We start from the raw sequence: 20265 nt of genomic DNA, 5'->3' as shown, positions 1-20265 counted from the left end.
ATGGGCTAATGACACGAAAAGAAACCCTAAGCTATGCCCTCAAATTGGTTACTTTCTCAGTTCCCGTGATTATTGGGTGCCTTATTAGCTTAGCTTTAGCTTTAGCTTGCATTGTTGCTTCCTCTCCTCTACTTTGTAGACTTTGAGTGTAGATATGCCTTTATAGAATTCTAGCTTCATTCTATCTTACCGTAGATTTGTAAAGAATAGTGTCCTATAATAATTGACTGACAAAGCCTACCCATAAATGACTAGGTTGTGCCTTAAATTACAAGACACTTTCCTTCTTTTTCTTTACGTTCTTTTCATTTACACTTACATTTTCTTCTTTTCTTTTCTTTTTCCTTTAATTCTTCTACTTACAACTTCTGTTCTATTGTCTGTTTCATCAATATCTAGTGATCATCAACAATGAATTGAAGAAATTTAAGTGGCTAACTAGTTACAATTTCTATCGTACGTGAACATAAGATTGTTGTACCATTTCAAGCAAGCACATAAGTTTTTATAAGGTATGCTTCTTTCAATTCATCATTAATCCTTTCATTTCTCACCCTAATTAGTACCCTTTGCTTATTATTATTATTATTATTATATGCATATACTTTTGGGTTTATAAATAAAGTATGATCTTTTTAATTCTTTATTAATTATCTCTTAAACGTCAATAATAAGATTGCCTTATATAGCTCGCATAGTCGGCCATCAAGAAGTCGCACATACATATACCACTTGTGTAAGCTAACATAGAGAGTTCTCTTTATTTTTATTTTTTTTGAGGAAAAAGCTAACATAGAGAGTTTTGTACAAGTACTATACTCTTATATGTATGAAAAATTATTGAAAATAAATATACTATACAACTAAGCAAAATTTTTAAAAGTATAGTATCATACACACAACTATATTAACCAAATTTGTTCCCTCAAGACTAAACTCATGCAATAATATAAATTAAGTTTTGCATATTAGCTACTTTATCTGTTTCATAATACTTAATAAACCTTTTTGGCATAATATTTGAGGGTCGGGATGGCACAATACTTGAGGGTCGGGAGTGAGTAAAAATGGCTAATAGACAAAATTGACATAAATAATGCAAACCATAAGAATCTAATTCATTCTATTCACTGGTGGTGAATTTATTTTAACTATTAATTTATTAGTTTATTTATCTTTTCTAATCTCAACCTTCAATTCCGTATAAAAATGCAAGCATACAAAAAGAGGTGGTATGTATTAATCAAAGTTCAAAAATAACAAGTGGGACATATGGTTGTTTACAATTGTAGCAAATCATCCTACTCTGAATGACCCCAAAAAAAGGACTATGAACCATCAATTTATGAAGGAAACGCTTATATTAGTAAATGCTTATATAACAGTGAATAATGATTAATACACATTCACTTCAACTGATACAAGGTTGTATCTATTTAAGATTGTATTTAATCCCTATTATAACGTCTTGTACGAAATTTTATAGTAATGTATTAAGTTCATATGGACATGTTTTCTTCATCAATATTCATTTCCAGTACTATTTAATTATTAATTGCTTTTTATAGAAGCGGCCATGATGACGAAAATTTGTAAATTCAAACGGAACACTTGCTAACTAATGATGTAAATGTGTCACCACAAAAATTATTAACCTTGAAATTTCATTAAAATTGTGTAATTATCATGCACTTATTAGAACAAATTAAATAAACATAAGCACGCACCACCTTTTATAGGTTGTACAAAAATAGAAATGGGCTGATTTTAGTTACTATTTTTTCCCATCCTATGACTGACCTCCTCCAATTTCAGCTTCCACTTCCCAAACTCTACATCATAGTACTCGTCAATTATTATTGTACAACAGGAAGGCTATTTTTTGGCTTATATATATGTTCCTTTTATTTGGTTTATTATTAGTTGTACCATACACATCTTGAAACTACTTGAAAAATCGAGAGGAATTTAAATGAAAGAAAAAAAAAAAAAAAAAAAAGCAAATCACTAAAAGACCAGAAAGGTTATTTGTCGATAAACTCCAAATAATGATTAGGTAATTAGGTTTACTTAGTCTTGTAGTTGTCTTAAAAGAATTCATTGCATGCTTTTGGATGTTTCGTAGTAAAGATAGGTATTTATTACGGAGTAATTATTACTGTATTAAGATAGTTACCAATTAAGACTCAGATATAGACCATAGATAGATGTTTCGTTGTATAGATATGCATGTACAAGTATGTAGATGGGTACGATGAGCGTAGAGATATGTATCAATGTATGTATGCGAGCAAGAAGTGTACGATGAACAATGATATAGAAATCAACCTGTAAAATCAAACAGAATTTCATCATATGTTCATATCCAACCAAAATTGGCATTACGTATTTACATGGATCTATAAGTGCCAGAAAATTATCCTACCATGGTGCAGAGACTTTGAAGTTGATGTGATTATTAGGGAGTAGATTTTACACAATCTGCCTCGTAATCATTATAAAATATTTTTTTAAAAAAAAAAATCATGTTGATTGACTTTAGATTGGTGTACCATTACTCATCATTGCCTTAGTCAACAATATGTTTAGCTTGCTAATTCCAATAGAGCGAGGATATATGGCTGTAAATATTACGGAGTAAATACTAAATACATACATGGAAAGCTTTTGCCTCTGATCCTACTACCAGACAATTGCTTTATCATACTTAGTAGTAGACTAGTGGTTGTACGTTCTAGCTAGCTTATAGTAATTTAACCACATACAAGTTCAATAAGATTTTATCACTAAAAATCGTCGATTGATAATAAGAGGATTACCCCACTGGTATTTAACCACATACAACTTCAATAGGATTTCATCTTAAATCGTCAATTATTTATGTGCACCCTTTTTGTCACAGCATGAGCTAGGTGCACTTAGCTCATATGCAGCGCATGTGAGTAGTTGATGTGGAGGGGTGCACCTAGAGGTGCATATACGTGAGTATACAGATGCTTTGACAATAAGCCCTAAACACAATTTGTAGCTAGTAGGAGTGCTAATTTAAATCACACTTTAAAGTGACTTAATTGAATAAATGCAATACTCCGTACTTAGTATATACAGAGTACTTTTGTAGCAACTCACAGCATACATTAAAGGGAGAGGGAGGGTGTTAAAGTTGAAGTTGCCTTGAAGGAATGAAGAAATAACAGCAAGCAAGCAAACAATGAATATGTTATTTATTAAAGCTGACAATTCATGATTCTCTTCCAACGGAATCCAAAACAATTGATAGATAAAAAGGTTGAAAATGATAATTACCAACAGATAAATGTAAAAGGTGCACAAATCACAAAACCTAAAAGATTAATTAGAACACTAACACATGAGCTGCTGAAAAGAGGGTTGAAGGCAATCAATAAATTAAGAGTATACGACGACTTTCTTATCATTGCAAACTCAAAGCTCTTTGATTAGCATAGAGCTTAAGTAAACAATTCAAGATTACTGGATAACTAAGTTTTCTCAGATGCCAAAAGTGTTCAAGTTACGACTTTAATTAAGCATAGGAAAGCTTAACTAAGCTTAATTAATACAAAGGTACATGGTAATATGAGCCAAAAAGAAAGTTGATTTGAAATTCCATATCCTTATGAGAAAAGAATCAAGAAAGGGTAATGATAATTGAGAAACAACTAACAGCTGGCCTGGCTTGGGGGATTATGAACATGGAGTTGAAAGTCTCAACTAGTTTATAATATTGTCCTCTTGTCTCAACTAGTTTATAATATTGTCCTCTTCATATAAAACATATTTTAGTACTGCTATTATACTTGGAGAAGCAAATAATATACAGTTTATTTCCATTATATTCCATGGTTTAGTATTAATGTTATGTCACTTGTTAATATGCTACAAGTATGCAGTTAGTACAATCATTTACACAGTTTAGACTTATATATACTTACAGTATATTCTTTCTTGGTGTGTACATATATATGATAAAATTTGACATGCACATTGTAAAAGCATTACAGTATATAAAACAACTCTACTGTATAACGTATATGGGTGGCATAGAGGGCAGTGCATTCACAGTAAAAAAGAAAGCTAGCTGTTAGCGCCCAAAGTGGAGTATATTTTCTCCAACTCAACAAGAAAACCCTCCGGCACTCTTACGGGTAAACTGGGAAAAGGAACTTTGATATTCCAAACATTATAAACCACTAAACATCATCCCATTTTTCGTTCTTTCTATTTGGATTACCCATAAATTAATTTAAAGGCTTCAAATTCTTTTTCTACCACCCCCAAGAAAAAGAAAAATGCATGTGCTATAAAATGCTTCATATGAGAGCTGAGCTAAGAAAGGGCTTTACAATGCTGTATGATCAGTAATTTCAGTAAACAGAGGTGCAAAGTATTCTAGAGCACTGAATTAAGCCAAAAGTGATGATACTAAAGGGAGTTGACATGGGATTATGTAACTATCATGTATAGAGTAAATATTGGAAAACTATGTGTGTAGGCAATTCAATAACGTTTTCAAGTTGAAGTCAACTTTGAAACTCTGAACAATGAATTGGTACCAATCAAGCTAGTAAGACTTATCAACCATCCTAGCTACTTGCCTAACTATATATGTATTCAATAGAAAGTTGTTACAGAGCAAGAATGATACAATCTTACATACTTTTATTTATAACAACAACGAATTGAAAATAGATCATATTCTAAATGGATGACATACAAAAACAAAATAAACCTTGAACAATATAATAACAACCCATATCATATCATGTATTCTTCTTCCCTTGCTCTAGGCTTTACCTATTCAAATTATCTTTACCAAAAACAATTCTCAATTCAGCAGCTTTCACAATGTATGAGTGAGACTGAGAGCGGAAAGAAAGGAAGCTAATGATTTAATAACAAGAAACATAAGAAAACTCCATATAATATTGCATATACTTGGTATGTTTATTTGGGCAGCTTAGATTAATATTCTAAGGTCTTGGGTTGGGGAAGAATGGCGTACCCGGACCCAAGTAAGTGTTGAGAGGAAGCGGGTAGTAAGACGGGTCTAAATACCCGACTGGCGGCGAAGAAGATGAAGTAGGCATAGCCGAGATAGAAGCGGGAACACCCATGGAAGCAGCAAGGTTAGCTCCGGAAGAGGTTTCTCCAGCACCATAGTTGGGGCTTGGAGTATTAACTTGGTGAGAATGATCAACTCCGTGATCATACAGAATCCCTTTGAATACATGTCCTCCTATGTTTACTGCCGTTTGATATGCATACTCATCATCCGTTTCGTCCACTGAGCTCACCCTTACGCACCGGAACACCGCCGACGAGCTCACTTCTGCCGGGAAATTTCCAACTTCCATACCTGCTGTATTATTATTAGTAAACACACAAATATTAAAATATATACTAAATTAAACACCACTACTATCCTTCATCCAGGTTAGTTTTTAATTAGATTTTTCATGATATCATGTCTTACTGTTATACAAACAAAACTTTTTACAAGTAAATTAACATTAAGTAGTAATAATTTGTTTTCTCAAAAGTCAGGATTGTAAAATAAAAATATATATGAAAGAATTGGGAAAAGGGTAAATGTATGTGCACATCAGAATGACAATGATTCAAAATACGGATAGTCAAATAATAACTTAGAAAAACATAGAGGAAAAACACGGACAAAGAGGAGGAGAAAGAAAGAAAGAAAGGGGCAAAAGCTCAGCACCTCTCCTTTCTTGTCAATCTATTCGTCAGGAATACTAAACAACAGTATCACCAAAAGACACCACCACTAACCAACCATAATTTTTAATAAATTCATTTTCCCCATTTACACGCAAAATATCAAGATCATATGTTAATATTCACACGCATAAATTACATGAACCCAAAAAAAAAAAAAAAGAAAGATTCCTTCCCCTAGGTCATACTACTATACCTGAAAAAGAGGCAGTGTTAGTATTAGTAGTAGTGATGGGCAATTGGGTTTGAGTGCAAACCAGAGAGGTAGAAGAATTCTCTCTTCTCCTCTTTGGGTTATTCGCACCTCTCAAGTGTTGTTGTTGGTCTTGATGTTGAGGGTGTTGTCGGAGAAGTTTCTGGTGGCGTTCCCGGCGAACGGTAGCGGGGACCCAGGTACTCTTGACATGAGTAGCACAATCAAATCCACGGCTTTTGCAACAGGTCCTACATCTCATATAAACACAATCTTTCTTAGCTTGGTTGCCGCAGTCTTGGCAGCTAATATTACCGGCACCACTACTCATTCTCATCATCATTAAACCAGATCTCGTTGTCTCATCTCCACCCTCTTCCGTCGGTGCGATCCTTAATTCCGAGTAAGGAAGGTGTTGCCACAGCTCTTCTGTTGATAATTTATTTTCATGCTGCTGGTAATTATTATTAGGGATTTGCTCATTCCTGTTATTGTTGTTGTTGCCTCCAGTCCCTAGTGAGAAATATTCAGCCATAATTTGATCTCCCCTACCCTCAATTTCTCAAGCAAACACTCCATAACCTCTTTCCAATATCAATACAAGGGTTTTTTTTTTCTTCTTATTTTTATAAATAAAAAAATTATTAAGGGCAGATCACTGTTTAGTGAAATTATGTCTACCCTAAAAATAGAGGTGGATTTGGATGTTTGTTAGGTTAACACTTAACAGTGGGTGTTTGTTTGTTTATGAGGGTGTAAAAGAAAAGAAAAAAAAAAAAGGAAGTAAGAAGGAATAGAATAGGTTTAGTAAATGGAAGGAGAAAGAAAGTCAGAAGAGAAGCAGCGCTAATCAGGAAACATTAAGAAGAAAGATGAGACATTTTTATTGAGACAGCTCTGCTACGCCGCCATAGAATTAGACACCTTCCCTTCCCAACAACAATTTTTACTCTTTTCTTTCTTTCCTTCTCTAGAGTATCTCTCCTCTTTTAATTCTCTTTCTCTCTCTCTTTCTTTCTTTGGAGTATTACTACTACTGCTGCACTATAGTACTCTGCTACTCTCTTTATTTCTCTCTCTCTTCTTAAAGCTGATCATATCATTTATAATTACCCTTTTATTATAATCAACAAATAGTACAGTACAATTCTTTAATTTGGATTTTATTTGTTTGTTTGTTGACTAATTTTAAAAACAAATATGGATGGTCATGCTGTTTGGTGTTTCCAATTCCAAGCAAATTCCCTCTTTCTTTCTTACGGAGTACTGTTATTGCCCTCATCTCAATATCCGGCTACTATTTGCATGCTTTCATCTAACGGTCTTCCTTCTTCCTTCTTCCACGTGTCTTGACAACCTGCTTTTTCTTTCCTTACCTCTTTCTCCAATTAACCGCCAACCTTACCTTTAATTTGGAGATTTATTTGTATTCCAGTAAGGGTGCTCTCATGTTGGAAATCCAAAGAGAGCCATCAAAGATTTTTTAAGCCTTTCTAGATGGGCTCATGCGAGGGGGCATTATGATAATTATCCACATATATGTAAATTAGGATTATTTTTTGTCACGCATTGAAATAAGAACTTGTATAAATGTAACTAACTAACTAACTACTCGTACAACAAATTGATTTCAGAATGACATTTATTATAAACTTGTAAATTATATGACCAAGCTAATTCAATAGTTGTACATGCTTATATAAAAGCATCAAAATGTAAATTAAGCTGTGTTATAAAGAGAAGTACAATATATAAACACACTAGATTTTATCTAGCTAAGTTTAGGGACTTAACTCAACTAACTTGAACTTTACTTTTTAGCCATGAATTGAACTTGTATGGTTAACTCTTAAACCTTGAACTTAATATAGCTAAACATATTAGCCTTAAACTTATTTTTGAATCTAAATTATCTGTAATTATTTGAACTTAGTTTTCTTGAAGTAAATGAAACTAGGATAATGTGTCTTGCACAACAGGTGTATGTTACAATAGTTATTTTAGACAAGTTTTATTGAGATTAGTTTGAATAAATCCAGATAAGTAATTATTGAAAACATAATGGTAATTAGTGTAATAATCTAATCAATCAAATGTTGGTATCTCCTTGGATCAAGGCTTTACATCACGTCCTTGACCATGAGCAAGTGATAACTACCTTAGCTTGATAAACACTTTATTCTGGAATTCACTCACCGTCCAGCACTAAGGCTGGCCAACTTAACAGTACACCTACAATAATATAGATGATTATGAGAGAGTAGACGATCCGATCCATGGAAAAGAATAATCCATCAATTCCATTTACTACATACATACTGCTTCAATCTTCCATTATTAGTGCGTGCTTCTGCTAAACCTTTTTTTTTTTTTTTTTTTTTTGTTTCGTCGGGACCATTTACGCCACAGTAATAATACTAATCTTCTTATTAATTAGTGTTACTTACCTTATGTCTTGCTTGCTGTTACCCGCCCTCCAGAAGAATTAAAGATACCAGTAATTTCTTTATAACTATGTTCACCATTGAAATTCAAAGTCAATTATTAGAAGCTGTGAAATACTTTGCACTAATTTACTCATATCTTTTATGATATCGTGACAGATTGTTACAATAAGTTTAACATAGTAGCGAAATATTATCACTTATACAAACATTGAAATATTATGGGTTCGTTATCATCACATTAAGCTATTAAGTGGAATCTTATATAATTCATCTCGATAATCTAAATGAAATATTTACTTGTTGGTTCTTTAAACTTGTTATAAATTCTTGAATAGCAAAGCATAATATACTATTTACAAATCAGACATACAAGTAGCAACTTTATGTTCCATGTCCAAAATGGACCACTTTTGGCAAATTATCAACGTGAAAAATCGGTCCAGTAATTAGCTTTTTTTTTTACGAGACGGTAATTAATTAGCTTCATCATTTAAGCTGATAGAAAATCTGATCTTACTTTAAAACTAACTGAATATATTCATCACATAGAACTTACAAAAATGTATTGACTTACTTAAAATGGTTATATTAATAGTTAAAAGCTACTGAACACTGTAAAATGGCAGCTTTCTCTTAGCGTTTCTCATTAACACGTATACTAATAACTCCTATGATCCTATCAAGTATCAACTATACACGGAGTAGACGTAATGTTTCTTAATTTACCTCAACGTCATTCGATTAGTAACGTATATATTTTTATGTACACTCTTTTTTTTTTTTCCACTTATATTTGAAATGTATTTTGTAGAAAAGTTCTCTAACTCTTTATGAGTTATGAGTCTTGTAGTCTTATGGCCGCAACGCACGTCAAGTTTATAGACAAATAAATTATCAAATTTGAGTTGTAATAATTTTTGAAAATCAATACGGAGTACAATATATACCTACATAGATACAATTCAGCGTGATAATAGAGTGATTAATAGCGTAATTAGTAATATAAGTAGTGATAAGAACACATGATAATAGGTTAATAGCGACACAATCATGGAGGAGTGGTCGTAGGCTTAGCTCTTATTCAGGTCTCAACATTATGCTCTGCTACTTTATTATTTGTTGGGGGGACGTTAATGTATATTAAAGCGCTATTATAATACTTAAGTAGGACGTAAGCTACCCGGTAGCATCTCCCAAATTTGATCTTAACCTTATTTTTTTTAATGAAAAGGAATTATCCATCTAAATGAGACTCTAATAAAAGGACAGATGGAGTATTTGATTGATTCTCTACATTTTCACTATTTTTTTTTGGTGATTAGATAGTCACAAGGACGGGGCGAGAATTAATCCCATGATCTCTTAGAATTGAGAGGAAAGTGTTAAATTAATAATAAATAGTGAAAGTATTGTGCATGATACGAGGTTTAGGAGTGTTTAGTTCATAAAGTAGTATGAGTTTGGAATTATAAATGAAACTAGGGTGGTCTGATTATTTTATATTTTGTGTTTGTTTGATGTTCGGTTTTTTTTTTTTTTAATTTTCTAGAGGATTGGATTTAAAAATTGGATTTTTCCGAAACAAATGTATAAGTTTTACTCATTCCAACCCCATAGCTCGTACCCAAAACCTAATCTAGTTATATAATGACCCCTATTCTAGTTTTTATAGAAGTATATTGAATTATATTTTATTTTAGAATAATTTTTTTTTTTTTTGACAAGATTATTTTATGTTTCTCAAAATAAGGCAAGGTAACAAAACATGAACCATTAGTTCACTCTTATTGCATTAATGATTCAATGGCGTGCTTACAACTTGTGTTTGGTGGTGCATGAGACACTTGCACTTAAGCCTATCATTGAAACTATATATCGGTATCATCTAATTGCATACCATGCTGTATAACTTATACATATTTCGGTATTAATTATATTTTGTAAAATTCACAATATTTTGGTGGGATTATACCCTTTAAATTAACACTTTACCTTCTATAACTTATTTTAAGAAAAATCATGAGTGAGTGGGAATGCCAAAATTAGAACTCGAATGCTCACAACGTACTTGCTCACAAGTTATATGATACGAGTAATAATCTAAGAGGATCAAATTGGTCCACCTCTTATATATATTAATTAAGTCCATCGATCACATGTGACTTGTGATTGTAATATAATACTTCCATATTAAATTATTAATTTTCCAAGTCAACAAAATTAAGAAGTAACGCATTCTTCAAAATTTCCTAATTTTGCCTAACTTGTATTAATCAATTTATTTATTATATGTCAAAAAAAAACCAAACTCGTACCAGACTAGTTAGTTTGAAACCAATGTATATTGCCAAATGCTAAGTTGTTGGAGGAAGAGGTAGGTAGTACGTGAACAGTAGATGTAATTAATAAGTCTATTGTTCAAAATTAAGGCCTTGTCTTAAAAATATGAACTCCAACAATTTCAATTAAGAGTTAGGGCCTGTTCATATTTACTGAATTGAGCTGAATTGAACTGAACTGAATTGATTGGAGCTGAACTGAACTGAACTGAACTGATTGGAACTGAACTGAACTGAACTGAACTGAACTGAATTGAGCTGAAATGAATATTTTATGTGAGAGGGAAATTAAGAGCTGAACTGAACTGAACTGAACTGATTGGAACTGAACTGAACTGAACTGATTGGAACTGAACTGAACTGAAATTAAGTAAATGTGAACAGGCCCTTAGTACTAGGAAGAGTATCTATTTGTAGTTAAAATTAAAGCTTATCAGATGTGGAGTACATGATAGTCTGTATCTTTAATAATAATTTCCTAGAATGTACCCATACATTCCAAATAATTGCATTATATCTTACAAGTAATATCATATCATCATAACTTTTATACTCAACAAAAATTATGGTGATTTCCGTGTAAATAAAAATAAAAATCATAACATAAATATGGTAAATAAAAATCAAGATAAAATGTGATTGTAAAGAAGAAAAGGGTGTGATAAAGAAATGAAAAGAGAGAAGAAAATGACAAGGTTGGCCCCCGATCACGGCGCATATGGGCTTAAACGAAACATAGAGATTACAGTCCGTACGGGTACGTATTAATACAGTCCACATTGTTGTTTGTTTGTTTCTGCTGGAATCTAAGCTGAGTGTAATGGGTGTGATCCCCCACTTTCAATTCAAACTTATTGCGATTGATACATAAACAGATTTGAGAGACCAGACAATACGATACAATGCGATAGTGATTTATTCTTTATTTCTTAGACAACTAAGGTACACTCATACATATTTGTTATTCTGACCTTACAACTTGTACGCATACAGTATACTCATACACTAGTACGGAGTACTCCGTTATCTACCGTTGGACCATGGTTATTCTTTTCTTTCTGCTTATATTACATGCAAATGGTATTACATATCGGATTGTTGTCATGAAATAGGAGTAGGAATGAGGAAAAATAGGATCCAAGTTCCAAAACCAACAAGATGTAAAAGGAGTAATTTAGTGGCTCTTACATTTACGAGTACAGTTTTACATTAACATTAGTGTCTGCTGTCATTATATTCTCGAGCCCACCGTTTGTTCCCGGGGTTGACTCTCTCCAGCTACCTCCTTGTCTCCCCCCCCCCCCCCCCCTCGATCTCCACCCCCTATTTCATCAAATGTACCGACCTAATTAATTAATTTAATATTGTAGGAACTCATGTTCTGAAATTTCCTAATAGAAAAATGTTTCTCCCTATGTATTAATGACAAATACAAGTACTAATTAATTAATTACACTAATCTGTGCGTAATTTATCATGCGTTCTGAAACCTGTACAAAAAAAGAAAAAATATTAAATGCTTATTGATAGAATATAAAACTGTTAGAGATAATATCGGAAAATATATGTGTGGTGGTTCCACTTTATAAGGTAGAGGAGTAACTCCTACTATTGTCAATTGGTTTTAGTATGGAAGCTCCAAAACCTTGTTTGTGGACCAAACTCTCCTCCTCTTTGTTCGGGTTGCCCAGGCCCATTTCACATTATTTTCGAAATTTGACATGGTATCAGAGCCAGGTTTGTTGGGCCGTTTATAACTGGGTATTTGTCAAGCCACTGGTTAAGGGGCCTCTATTGGATGTTCATTCCCAAAGAGGATTTATATTGTACCTTCTGGTGTGCTCTAATTCTAAGGACACTCACAAGTGAGAGGGAGTGTTAAGAACCCAATGTGTATCACTTGTGAGTGTCCCACATTGGAGAAAGAGGAGAGGTGGTTCCACTTTATAAGGTAGAGGAGTAACTCCTACTATTGCCAATTGGTTTTAGTATGAAAGCTCCAAAACCTTGTTTGTGGACCAAACTCTCCTCCTCTTTGTTCGGGTTGCCCAGGTCCATTTCACATTGTTTTCGAAATTTGACAAAAACATATTTTTAGACCTTAACCATCAACTTAAAACATATTCTTGGGCCTTAATAAAAAATTTAAGCTGATGGTTAAGATCCATGTATATGCTTTATACTCTATCACTTATTTATAGTATTATCTAAATTTGTTTTAAAAAAAATTAATCAAAATTTGTAGGGGCTACAATGAAATAAAAAAAGAAAACTAATAATTGAGTGGGATTGGAAGAAAAGAAAAGGCAAAGGTTAATATAGAGTATGGGGGATTGAGAGGAAAGAATGGGATGTTTTAAACAAGAATGGGATGTATTGAACATGGTCCAGGTTACAAATAAGGATTGTCAAGTCACTGATCCGAAGTGAAACAGAATGTCTCTATCTCTCTCTAAGTCTTAAAGTCTCAACACTGGAGGATCTATATGAGTAGAGTGTAGACTAGTTGTACTCCTCCTATATGGGCTATATGCCTATATCCTATGATCAATGATATTAACATTAACTTGAAAGGGAAATGCTCTCCACTAGTACAAGTACAGCATAATTAGATCATCACTATGAATCCCATTCAATTTGTGATTTCCCCATTTTATATTTGTAACATACGAGTAATATAATTATTGTCCACCCACCCACTACCAAGTAGAAACAAAACGAGTCCAAGATATAGTCACCAATCAACCATCCATTTTGTCTATTGTCTATTGTCTATTGTCTATGATCGATCAGAGATCACTCTTATACACCAAAGATATCATTATTCATTTAGCCTGATTTAGAAACCAATAAATCTTGTTGCAGTAGTCTAATACACCAAAGAGTATACTTGTCCAATTCCCCATTTGGGTCCTCCTTAGTTGTCCAGACACACATAATTTGTATTTGTATGGGCAGACTAGTGTTACTGTTATAAAACAGCCCAATAAGGCAGGGCGGATGATGCAATCCAGTAATAAGTATGGGCTGGGCTGGGCTGGGCTGGGCTGGTGGATTAAAATAAAAAGAAGGCGTAGGTTAGTAGCAGTATAAAACCAGGAGTGTGGGCAGCAGCTGCAGAAATGGAGGGTTCTGGAAGCGCAGAGGCGGGTGTTACAGGGTTTGGGATGAACAGGGTTGAGGCTCGAAGCGGCGATGAAGAGAGGGAGAGAGAATCATAATATGTAGAAATGATTTGTTTGTGAGGATTTATTGATAATCCGATGATGGGAAAATGTTAGTTTTCAATCTGAGTAATAACTCTCTGTTTCTCTCTCTAAATCTTCGCTGCTCGTCTCCTCTTCATCCGAAAAACAAACAATCATACATACATACAATTACATAATCAAATATAATACGCTTTCTTTCTTTCTTTCTTTCTTTCTTTCTTTCTCTCTCTCCTCCTTTTAAGACAACACCCACCTCTCGTCGCTTCCCCCTCCCGAACCTTATGATGATTCTCTCTGAAGGTTCCTTTTTTTTTTTTTCCTTCTTTCTTCTTCTCTTTAACTTAGTTCATGTTTTTTTTTTTGAGTTTTTGTTTTGTTCAACATTTTTCCGGAACAAAGGGCTTTTCATTTTTGATTTTCGATTTTAATTTTATTTTTCTACACAAAAAATGTACCTTTATCAATTACAAGCATGCACCGCGTGTTTTTATTGAATTGGAAAGGTAGGAGTAGAGGTCTTTAGAAGTGGATTATGTGATTGTGGATTGAATGTTGATTCTGGTGATTGGTGTGTTTTCCTTAGCCTTTACCTAACCATGGGATGGCTGCTCCTTTGATGTTACAGTGAAGCAAAAGCCTGAGGTCTTGAGTTCATAGCTTAGCAGCCAGAATCAGTCAACTGTAATACAAACCTATTAGCTCAAATTTGGCAGAGCATTGTGCTGTTTATGACTTGCCATTATTGCTGCACAAGGATGTAGAAACCTACATAGGTTTTTAATATTTACTTACTCTAATTTGTGAACTTAATTTCTGCTTCATTATGGATTCCTATTGTTGCCTATTGATTTCAGGAATAGGTGGGCACTGCTTTTCTCCATCTGGTGCTTGATATCACAATCACTACTATACCAAATCACTAAATACATTATTTTCCATACAATGTCTTTGATCAAGGCTAGAATTTTGGATAGCAATGTTTATTAACTGTTAGCAACACATTAAGATCTTGTAGCTAATGAATTGAATTTCTTTAATGTTACATTGGGCTTCAATTTCCCACTTTTGTTTGCAATCACATACCAATGACTGTTTCTGTATGTTGTTAATATATAATATTATCAGAGCATTGTAGGAATATCAGAAATCCATGTCAAGGAGGTGAACAGTCTTGCCTTCTACTCCAATATTTTGTGCTTGAATTTCAGGTATATTTGGTTGGATCTCTTTTCGGATGATATTTTCAACTTAATCTAATTAGTTCAATGTTGGGATGTAAATTTTGTCCCCTTTTTGTTCCTTTTCATTTTTCTATTGTGAGACCATTGTGATTCTCATTCTCAGTTCCTTAAATTGTGAGCATGGCTTTTTAAGACACCAAATTTTTCTTGTGTCTAGGCTAAATTAAGAAGAACTAATCGAAAAATATGCATTCTATTTATAGCTAGCTTGATGTAAGGAAATGCTGTAACTAATTCCCTCTTCCTACTCTCTTGGATCTTTGAAACATTTTGCTCCCCTTCCTTCAATTGTGCATGCATCAACCTAGGAAGCTCCACAAACTAAACACATCTCATTTTTCCTTTCCACCTCTCCCACTTAGCATTCATTTTTGGGTTTTGCACCTGAGTAATTCTAGATCCCAAAACTAATCAAATCCTTCCTAAATCATTTTCACAAATGGCTTTTGGAAGGATTCGAAATAACAAAAGACCCTCATCTTCCTCAAATTCATACCTCTCAACCATCACTACTATAGTCTTCATAGGCCTCTGTGTTTTGGGTGTATGGATGCTCACCTCTGATAATAATTTAGTCGTTGCTCCTAAAGCCACTACTCATGCTTCTACCACTGTTACACAAGATGAATCCAATGATCTTACCACCCACAACAAATCTAATGAGAAGATTAATTCAGGGACATTTGAAGATAACCCCGGAGATCTCCCTGAAGATGCCTTAAAAACAGGCGAGTCTCAGAAATCTCAGGAAGAGCAGAAGATTTCAGACCAATCAAGTACAAAGGACTACTCTAAAGAGTCTAATGTCGGAGTTTCCTACCAACATATTGCAGAAAGAAAGGATTCAACACAGGAAAATGAACCAAAATATGATGGCACTGGTAGCAAGGCGAAAGAGAAAGAACCTGATGATGAAAATGCTCAGAGTCTGGGTGGCAAAGATTCAGAACGTGAAAAGCAAAAAGAACGCCAGGAACAAGTTTCAGAAGAAAGCACGCTCACTGAGAAGCAGAACATTCAACAAAGTGTTGTACTTGATCAGGACAGCAACAAGCCTAAACAGCAAGAACAAGTTGTAGAGAGCAAAGATGGTGATCAGCAAAATGCAAGTGATCAAAGTAATGAAGAGGCAACACAGAAATATGACAATCAACAGGCTTTGGAAGATGATCAACAACAGGACAGAGAACAACAGAAAGCTGACAACCAACAGGATCAGGAACAACAAAAGTCTATTAACCAACAACAGACTGTAGAGGAACAGCAACAGAAACAGCAGGATGAGAAACCAATCACATTTAGCGATGAGACAAAGAGCGATCCGTCTAAACAGGATAGCAGTGAAGATTCAGATGCTAAACAGGAAAAAGAAGACACAAGCAAGCAAGACAAACCGAAGGACCAACAGCAAGAAAACGAAGCTGCCAAACAGGGAGATCCTGAGCAGGAGACTGAGGGAAATACTCAGACAAAGGACTCAACAGGATCAACTGATGATGAATTTAAGGAGTCAAACTCACTCCCAAACTCGGGAATTCCAAAGGAATCCAATGAATCCAAAAGGTCTTGGTCGACTCAGGCAGCTCATTCCAATGATGAGAAACAAAGGCAGAAGGAGAATGTTAAAGGACAAGTTGAGGAGAGTCTATATGGGTACACATGGAAACTCTGTAATGTGACAGCAAGCTATGACTATATACCTTGTTTGGACAATGTGAAAGCTTTAAAAAGATTGCGCAGTACAAAACATTTTGAGCATCGTGAGAGGCATTGCCCGGAGGATCCCCCAACTTGCCTATTGCCCATTCCTCAAGGCTACAAAAAGCCTGTCCAGTGGCCACAAAGCAGAGATAAGGTGAGATTATGTACAACTAATTTCACCTATTCCCTAGAGTCAGCAAGATATACATGTTTCAATGTTTGTTTTGATTAAAGTACCAAAATTTAACATGAGATATATGCCTATTTATTATTTATGCAGTTATGCGCCGTAAAAAAGAAAAAAGTACTTAACAATGTTATGCTTGTTTTGTCAGATTGTAAATCAGCTTTATACTAGTTTGAGAGTAATTAAGATTTACCTGTGTGGAATTTGGCAGATTTGGTTTCATAATGTACCCCACACAGAATTAGCAAAGGTTAAAGGCCATCAAAACTGGGTTAAAGTTTCAGGGGAGTTCTTGACTTTTCCAGGTGGTGGAACACAATTTATACATGGTGCTCTTCATTACATTGATTTCATTGAAAAGGTGAGTTATTTTTGCATCACTGCCATGTTCACAAAGTCAACTGAGGAGTGCACTAGGTGAGAAGAGAAAACATCAGCAAAGTTTCATTTACAACAATTTTCAACCTGCGAGAAGTGGTCTTATCCTACCATTTCTGAATCACAAAATTATTATATTTGAGCTGCCAAAACATATAAAACAAAATAACTTACACGCTCATCTTTGTCTATAAGAAACTATAAAATTAGGATTACATACGCACACACATCGCACAGTGAACACACAACAAACATTAATGCTGCAGACAAAGGCAGAATGACTGATGCTGACTGTTATTTGTCTACAGACTGTCCCAGGAATAAAATGGGGCAAGCACACAAGAGTAGTATTGGATGTTGGATGTGGTGTTGCAAGCTTTGGAGGTTTTCTTTTTGATAGGGATGTTCTTACAATGTCATTTGCGCCCAAAGATGAACACGAGGCTCAGGTCCAGTTTGCCCTTGAGAGAGGCATACCTGCAATATCTGCTGTTATGGGTTCTCAGAGGCTCCCATTCCCTAGCAGAGTGTTTGATGCAGTGCATTGTGCTCGTTGTAGGGTTCCATGGCATGCAGAAGGTTAATAGTCTAAACTTCAGTTCATTAAAATGGTTCATTTACATTGTTATTTTGTTACTTTACCATTCAACATAAAAAATAGAAGGAGAACATAAGGCTATATCCCAAAGAATAATTATCTGAAGTACGTATTTGTGGTAGACTTTTACTCGAACAAGAGGGTTGACTGATTTTTATTATGAATCTTCTGTTATTAAATGAAAAGTCTAGGTTTAATGTACTTGGAATTTCTATGAAGGTGGTAGACTTCTACTTGAGCTGAACCGAGTACTACGACCTGGAGGGCATTTTATTTGGTCAGCTACACCTGTGTACCAAAAGCTTAAAGAAGACATGGATATATGGGAAGGTATTTACGGGTCTATATATGAACTAGGAAACTAAAATTTAACAACTAACACATGCTTATTCGAAGAAACTGATTAATGTAGCTTTATGTTATCAGCCATGTCTGCACTAACTGCATCAATGTGCTGGAAGCTTGAGAAGAAAGAGAAAGATCCTATAAATAAAATTGGAGCTGCAATATTCCGCAAACCAACAAACAATGAATGTTATGACAAGAGAAAGGAAAATAAACCTCCAATGTGTAAGACTGATGATGATCCGGATGCTGCATGGTAATTATCTCAATCACCCTCAGCCCCATACAGGGAATATATGACATCTAATAATTGTTGATTTTTTTTTTGGAAAGGTATGTGCCATTGCAAGCATGCATGCATCGGGTGCCAACTGATGAGTCTGCAAGGGGAAGCAAATGGCCAATTAGGTGGGCTAAAAGGTTGCAATCTCCTCCATATTGGTTGAACAGAACTCAGATGGGCATCTATGGAAAACCAGCTCCTGATGATTTTGAAAAAGATTACGAGCACTGGCAAGATGTGATGAACAAGTCATATCTGAATGGACTTGGCATCAGTTGGTCAAATGTGAGGAATGTAATGGACATGAGAGCAGTTTATGGAGGGTAAAAAATCCCTTCTTCTCTGCTCATGCTATATAATATTTGTATTTGGAGCAAAGGACTTGAACTAATTACATGCTAAACTTCACGTTTCTAGATTTGCAGCAGCATTAAAAGACCTTAAGATCTGGGTCCTGAATGTTGTCAATGTAAATTCTCCGGACACACTTCCCATAATCTTCGAAAGAGGGCTCTTCGGAATATATCATGACTGGTGTGAATCTTTCAGCACATATCCTCGAACATATGATCTTCTGCATGCTGATCATCTTTTCTCAAAGCTGAAAGAAAGGTGAGAGTCTATTTCCTATAAAGAAAAGTTCATGACATTAAAATTCTAGCAGATCATAATTTATGTATTGTTTTCTTTGTAGGTGCAAACTTATGCCAGTGATGGCAGAAATAGATAGAATAGTTAGACCTGGAGGCAAGTTGATTGTTCGTGATGAGTCCAGTGCAATTGGAGAAGTTGAAAACTTGTTAAAATCACTACACTGGGAGGTTCATTTGGCTTTCTCCAAGGATGAAGAAGGAATACTCAGTGCTACAAAATCTGATTGGCGACCCACATGATCCGTGATATCTTACCTTGTAGCTTGCAGGTGGTAAACAGCTCCATGTAGTTCAAGATTTGGCACATAGCAATACCCTGGATTTGCATCCCAAGAGATTTTGTAGAAGCAATTGCATTTCAAAAAGCAGCTCTGTTGCTGTTTTGCCAGTCTCAAACATAGACCATGAGAAGGAAAACTCCAGGGATGAAATGCAAAGGTGTGATTCAATGATATTGTAATGTGAAGTTAAGGAGTACTGACAGTACAAGGTTGGTAACATTAAAGTTCTGTGCGTTTGATTGATAGTTGGCTTAGCAGCTACAATGCCAATAAGCACCTTCAATGACAGATATTATACGGATTAGTCAGTAAGTTTACACAAGTTCAGAATCATTTCGCAAAACAATAAATTGAGAATTGCATTAAAATTTCATTTCTAAGGCAGAAAAATGACAGATGGGAAGGGGCGTTTGTTTTGATGGAAACATATTTCATGGAAAATCATTTTTAAAAGAAAACATTTTTTAATGGAAAACATGATAGTGAAAAGGGTTTTCCTTTCTTTGTTTGATTCTAGGAAAACTTATAAGGGAAATGAAAAATAGAAGTAAAATAAAGAGAAAAATGTGGCATTTACAAAAGGAAAATGTTTACCTCATCTAAAAAGTAACTTTTCACCTAAGGGAAAATTGTTTTCTACCCTCTAACAAAAC

General features: G+C 34.5%; 3 protein-coding genes across 3 annotated transcripts in view; 1 reads left to right on the top strand and 2 right to left on the bottom strand.

Annotated features, from left to right (window-relative positions):
• The window catches only part of TRX1 (thioredoxin H-type 1), a 64203-nt gene that overhangs the window by 40113 nt on the left and 3825 nt on the right, over positions 1 to 20265 (bottom strand). The gene's annotated exons all lie outside the window — the stretch shown is intronic.
• LOC145562985 (protein SHI RELATED SEQUENCE 1-like) lies at positions 4892 to 6339 on the bottom strand. The gene is made up of 2 exons (XM_081623396.1): positions 5954 to 6339; positions 4892 to 5377 (listed from the first exon to the last, which is right to left on the bottom strand). The coding sequence occupies exons 1-2, from the start codon at positions 6291 to 6293 to the stop codon at positions 4992 to 4994; spliced, it is 726 nt and encodes a 241-aa protein (XP_081479522.1). The 5' UTR covers positions 6294 to 6339; the 3' UTR covers positions 4892 to 4991.
• On the top strand, positions 15212 to 19857 carry LOC145561795 (putative methyltransferase PMT24). The gene is made up of 8 exons (XM_081621904.1): positions 15212 to 17041; positions 17286 to 17435; positions 17761 to 18031; positions 18270 to 18380; positions 18477 to 18651; positions 18729 to 19001; positions 19096 to 19290; positions 19373 to 19857. The coding sequence occupies exons 1-8, from the start codon at positions 15626 to 15628 to the stop codon at positions 19569 to 19571; spliced, it is 2790 nt and encodes a 929-aa protein (XP_081478030.1). The 5' UTR covers positions 15212 to 15625; the 3' UTR covers positions 19572 to 19857.

The sequence above is a fragment of the Chenopodium album genome, chromosome 10, assembly GCF_948465745.1.
Source record: "Chenopodium album chromosome 10, dcCheAlbu1.1, whole genome shotgun sequence".
NCBI lineage: Eukaryota > Viridiplantae > Streptophyta > Magnoliopsida > Caryophyllales > Amaranthaceae > Chenopodium > Chenopodium album.
The sequence above is the reverse complement of the archived record's forward strand: the minus strand, read 5'-3'. Positions and strand labels throughout refer to the sequence as shown.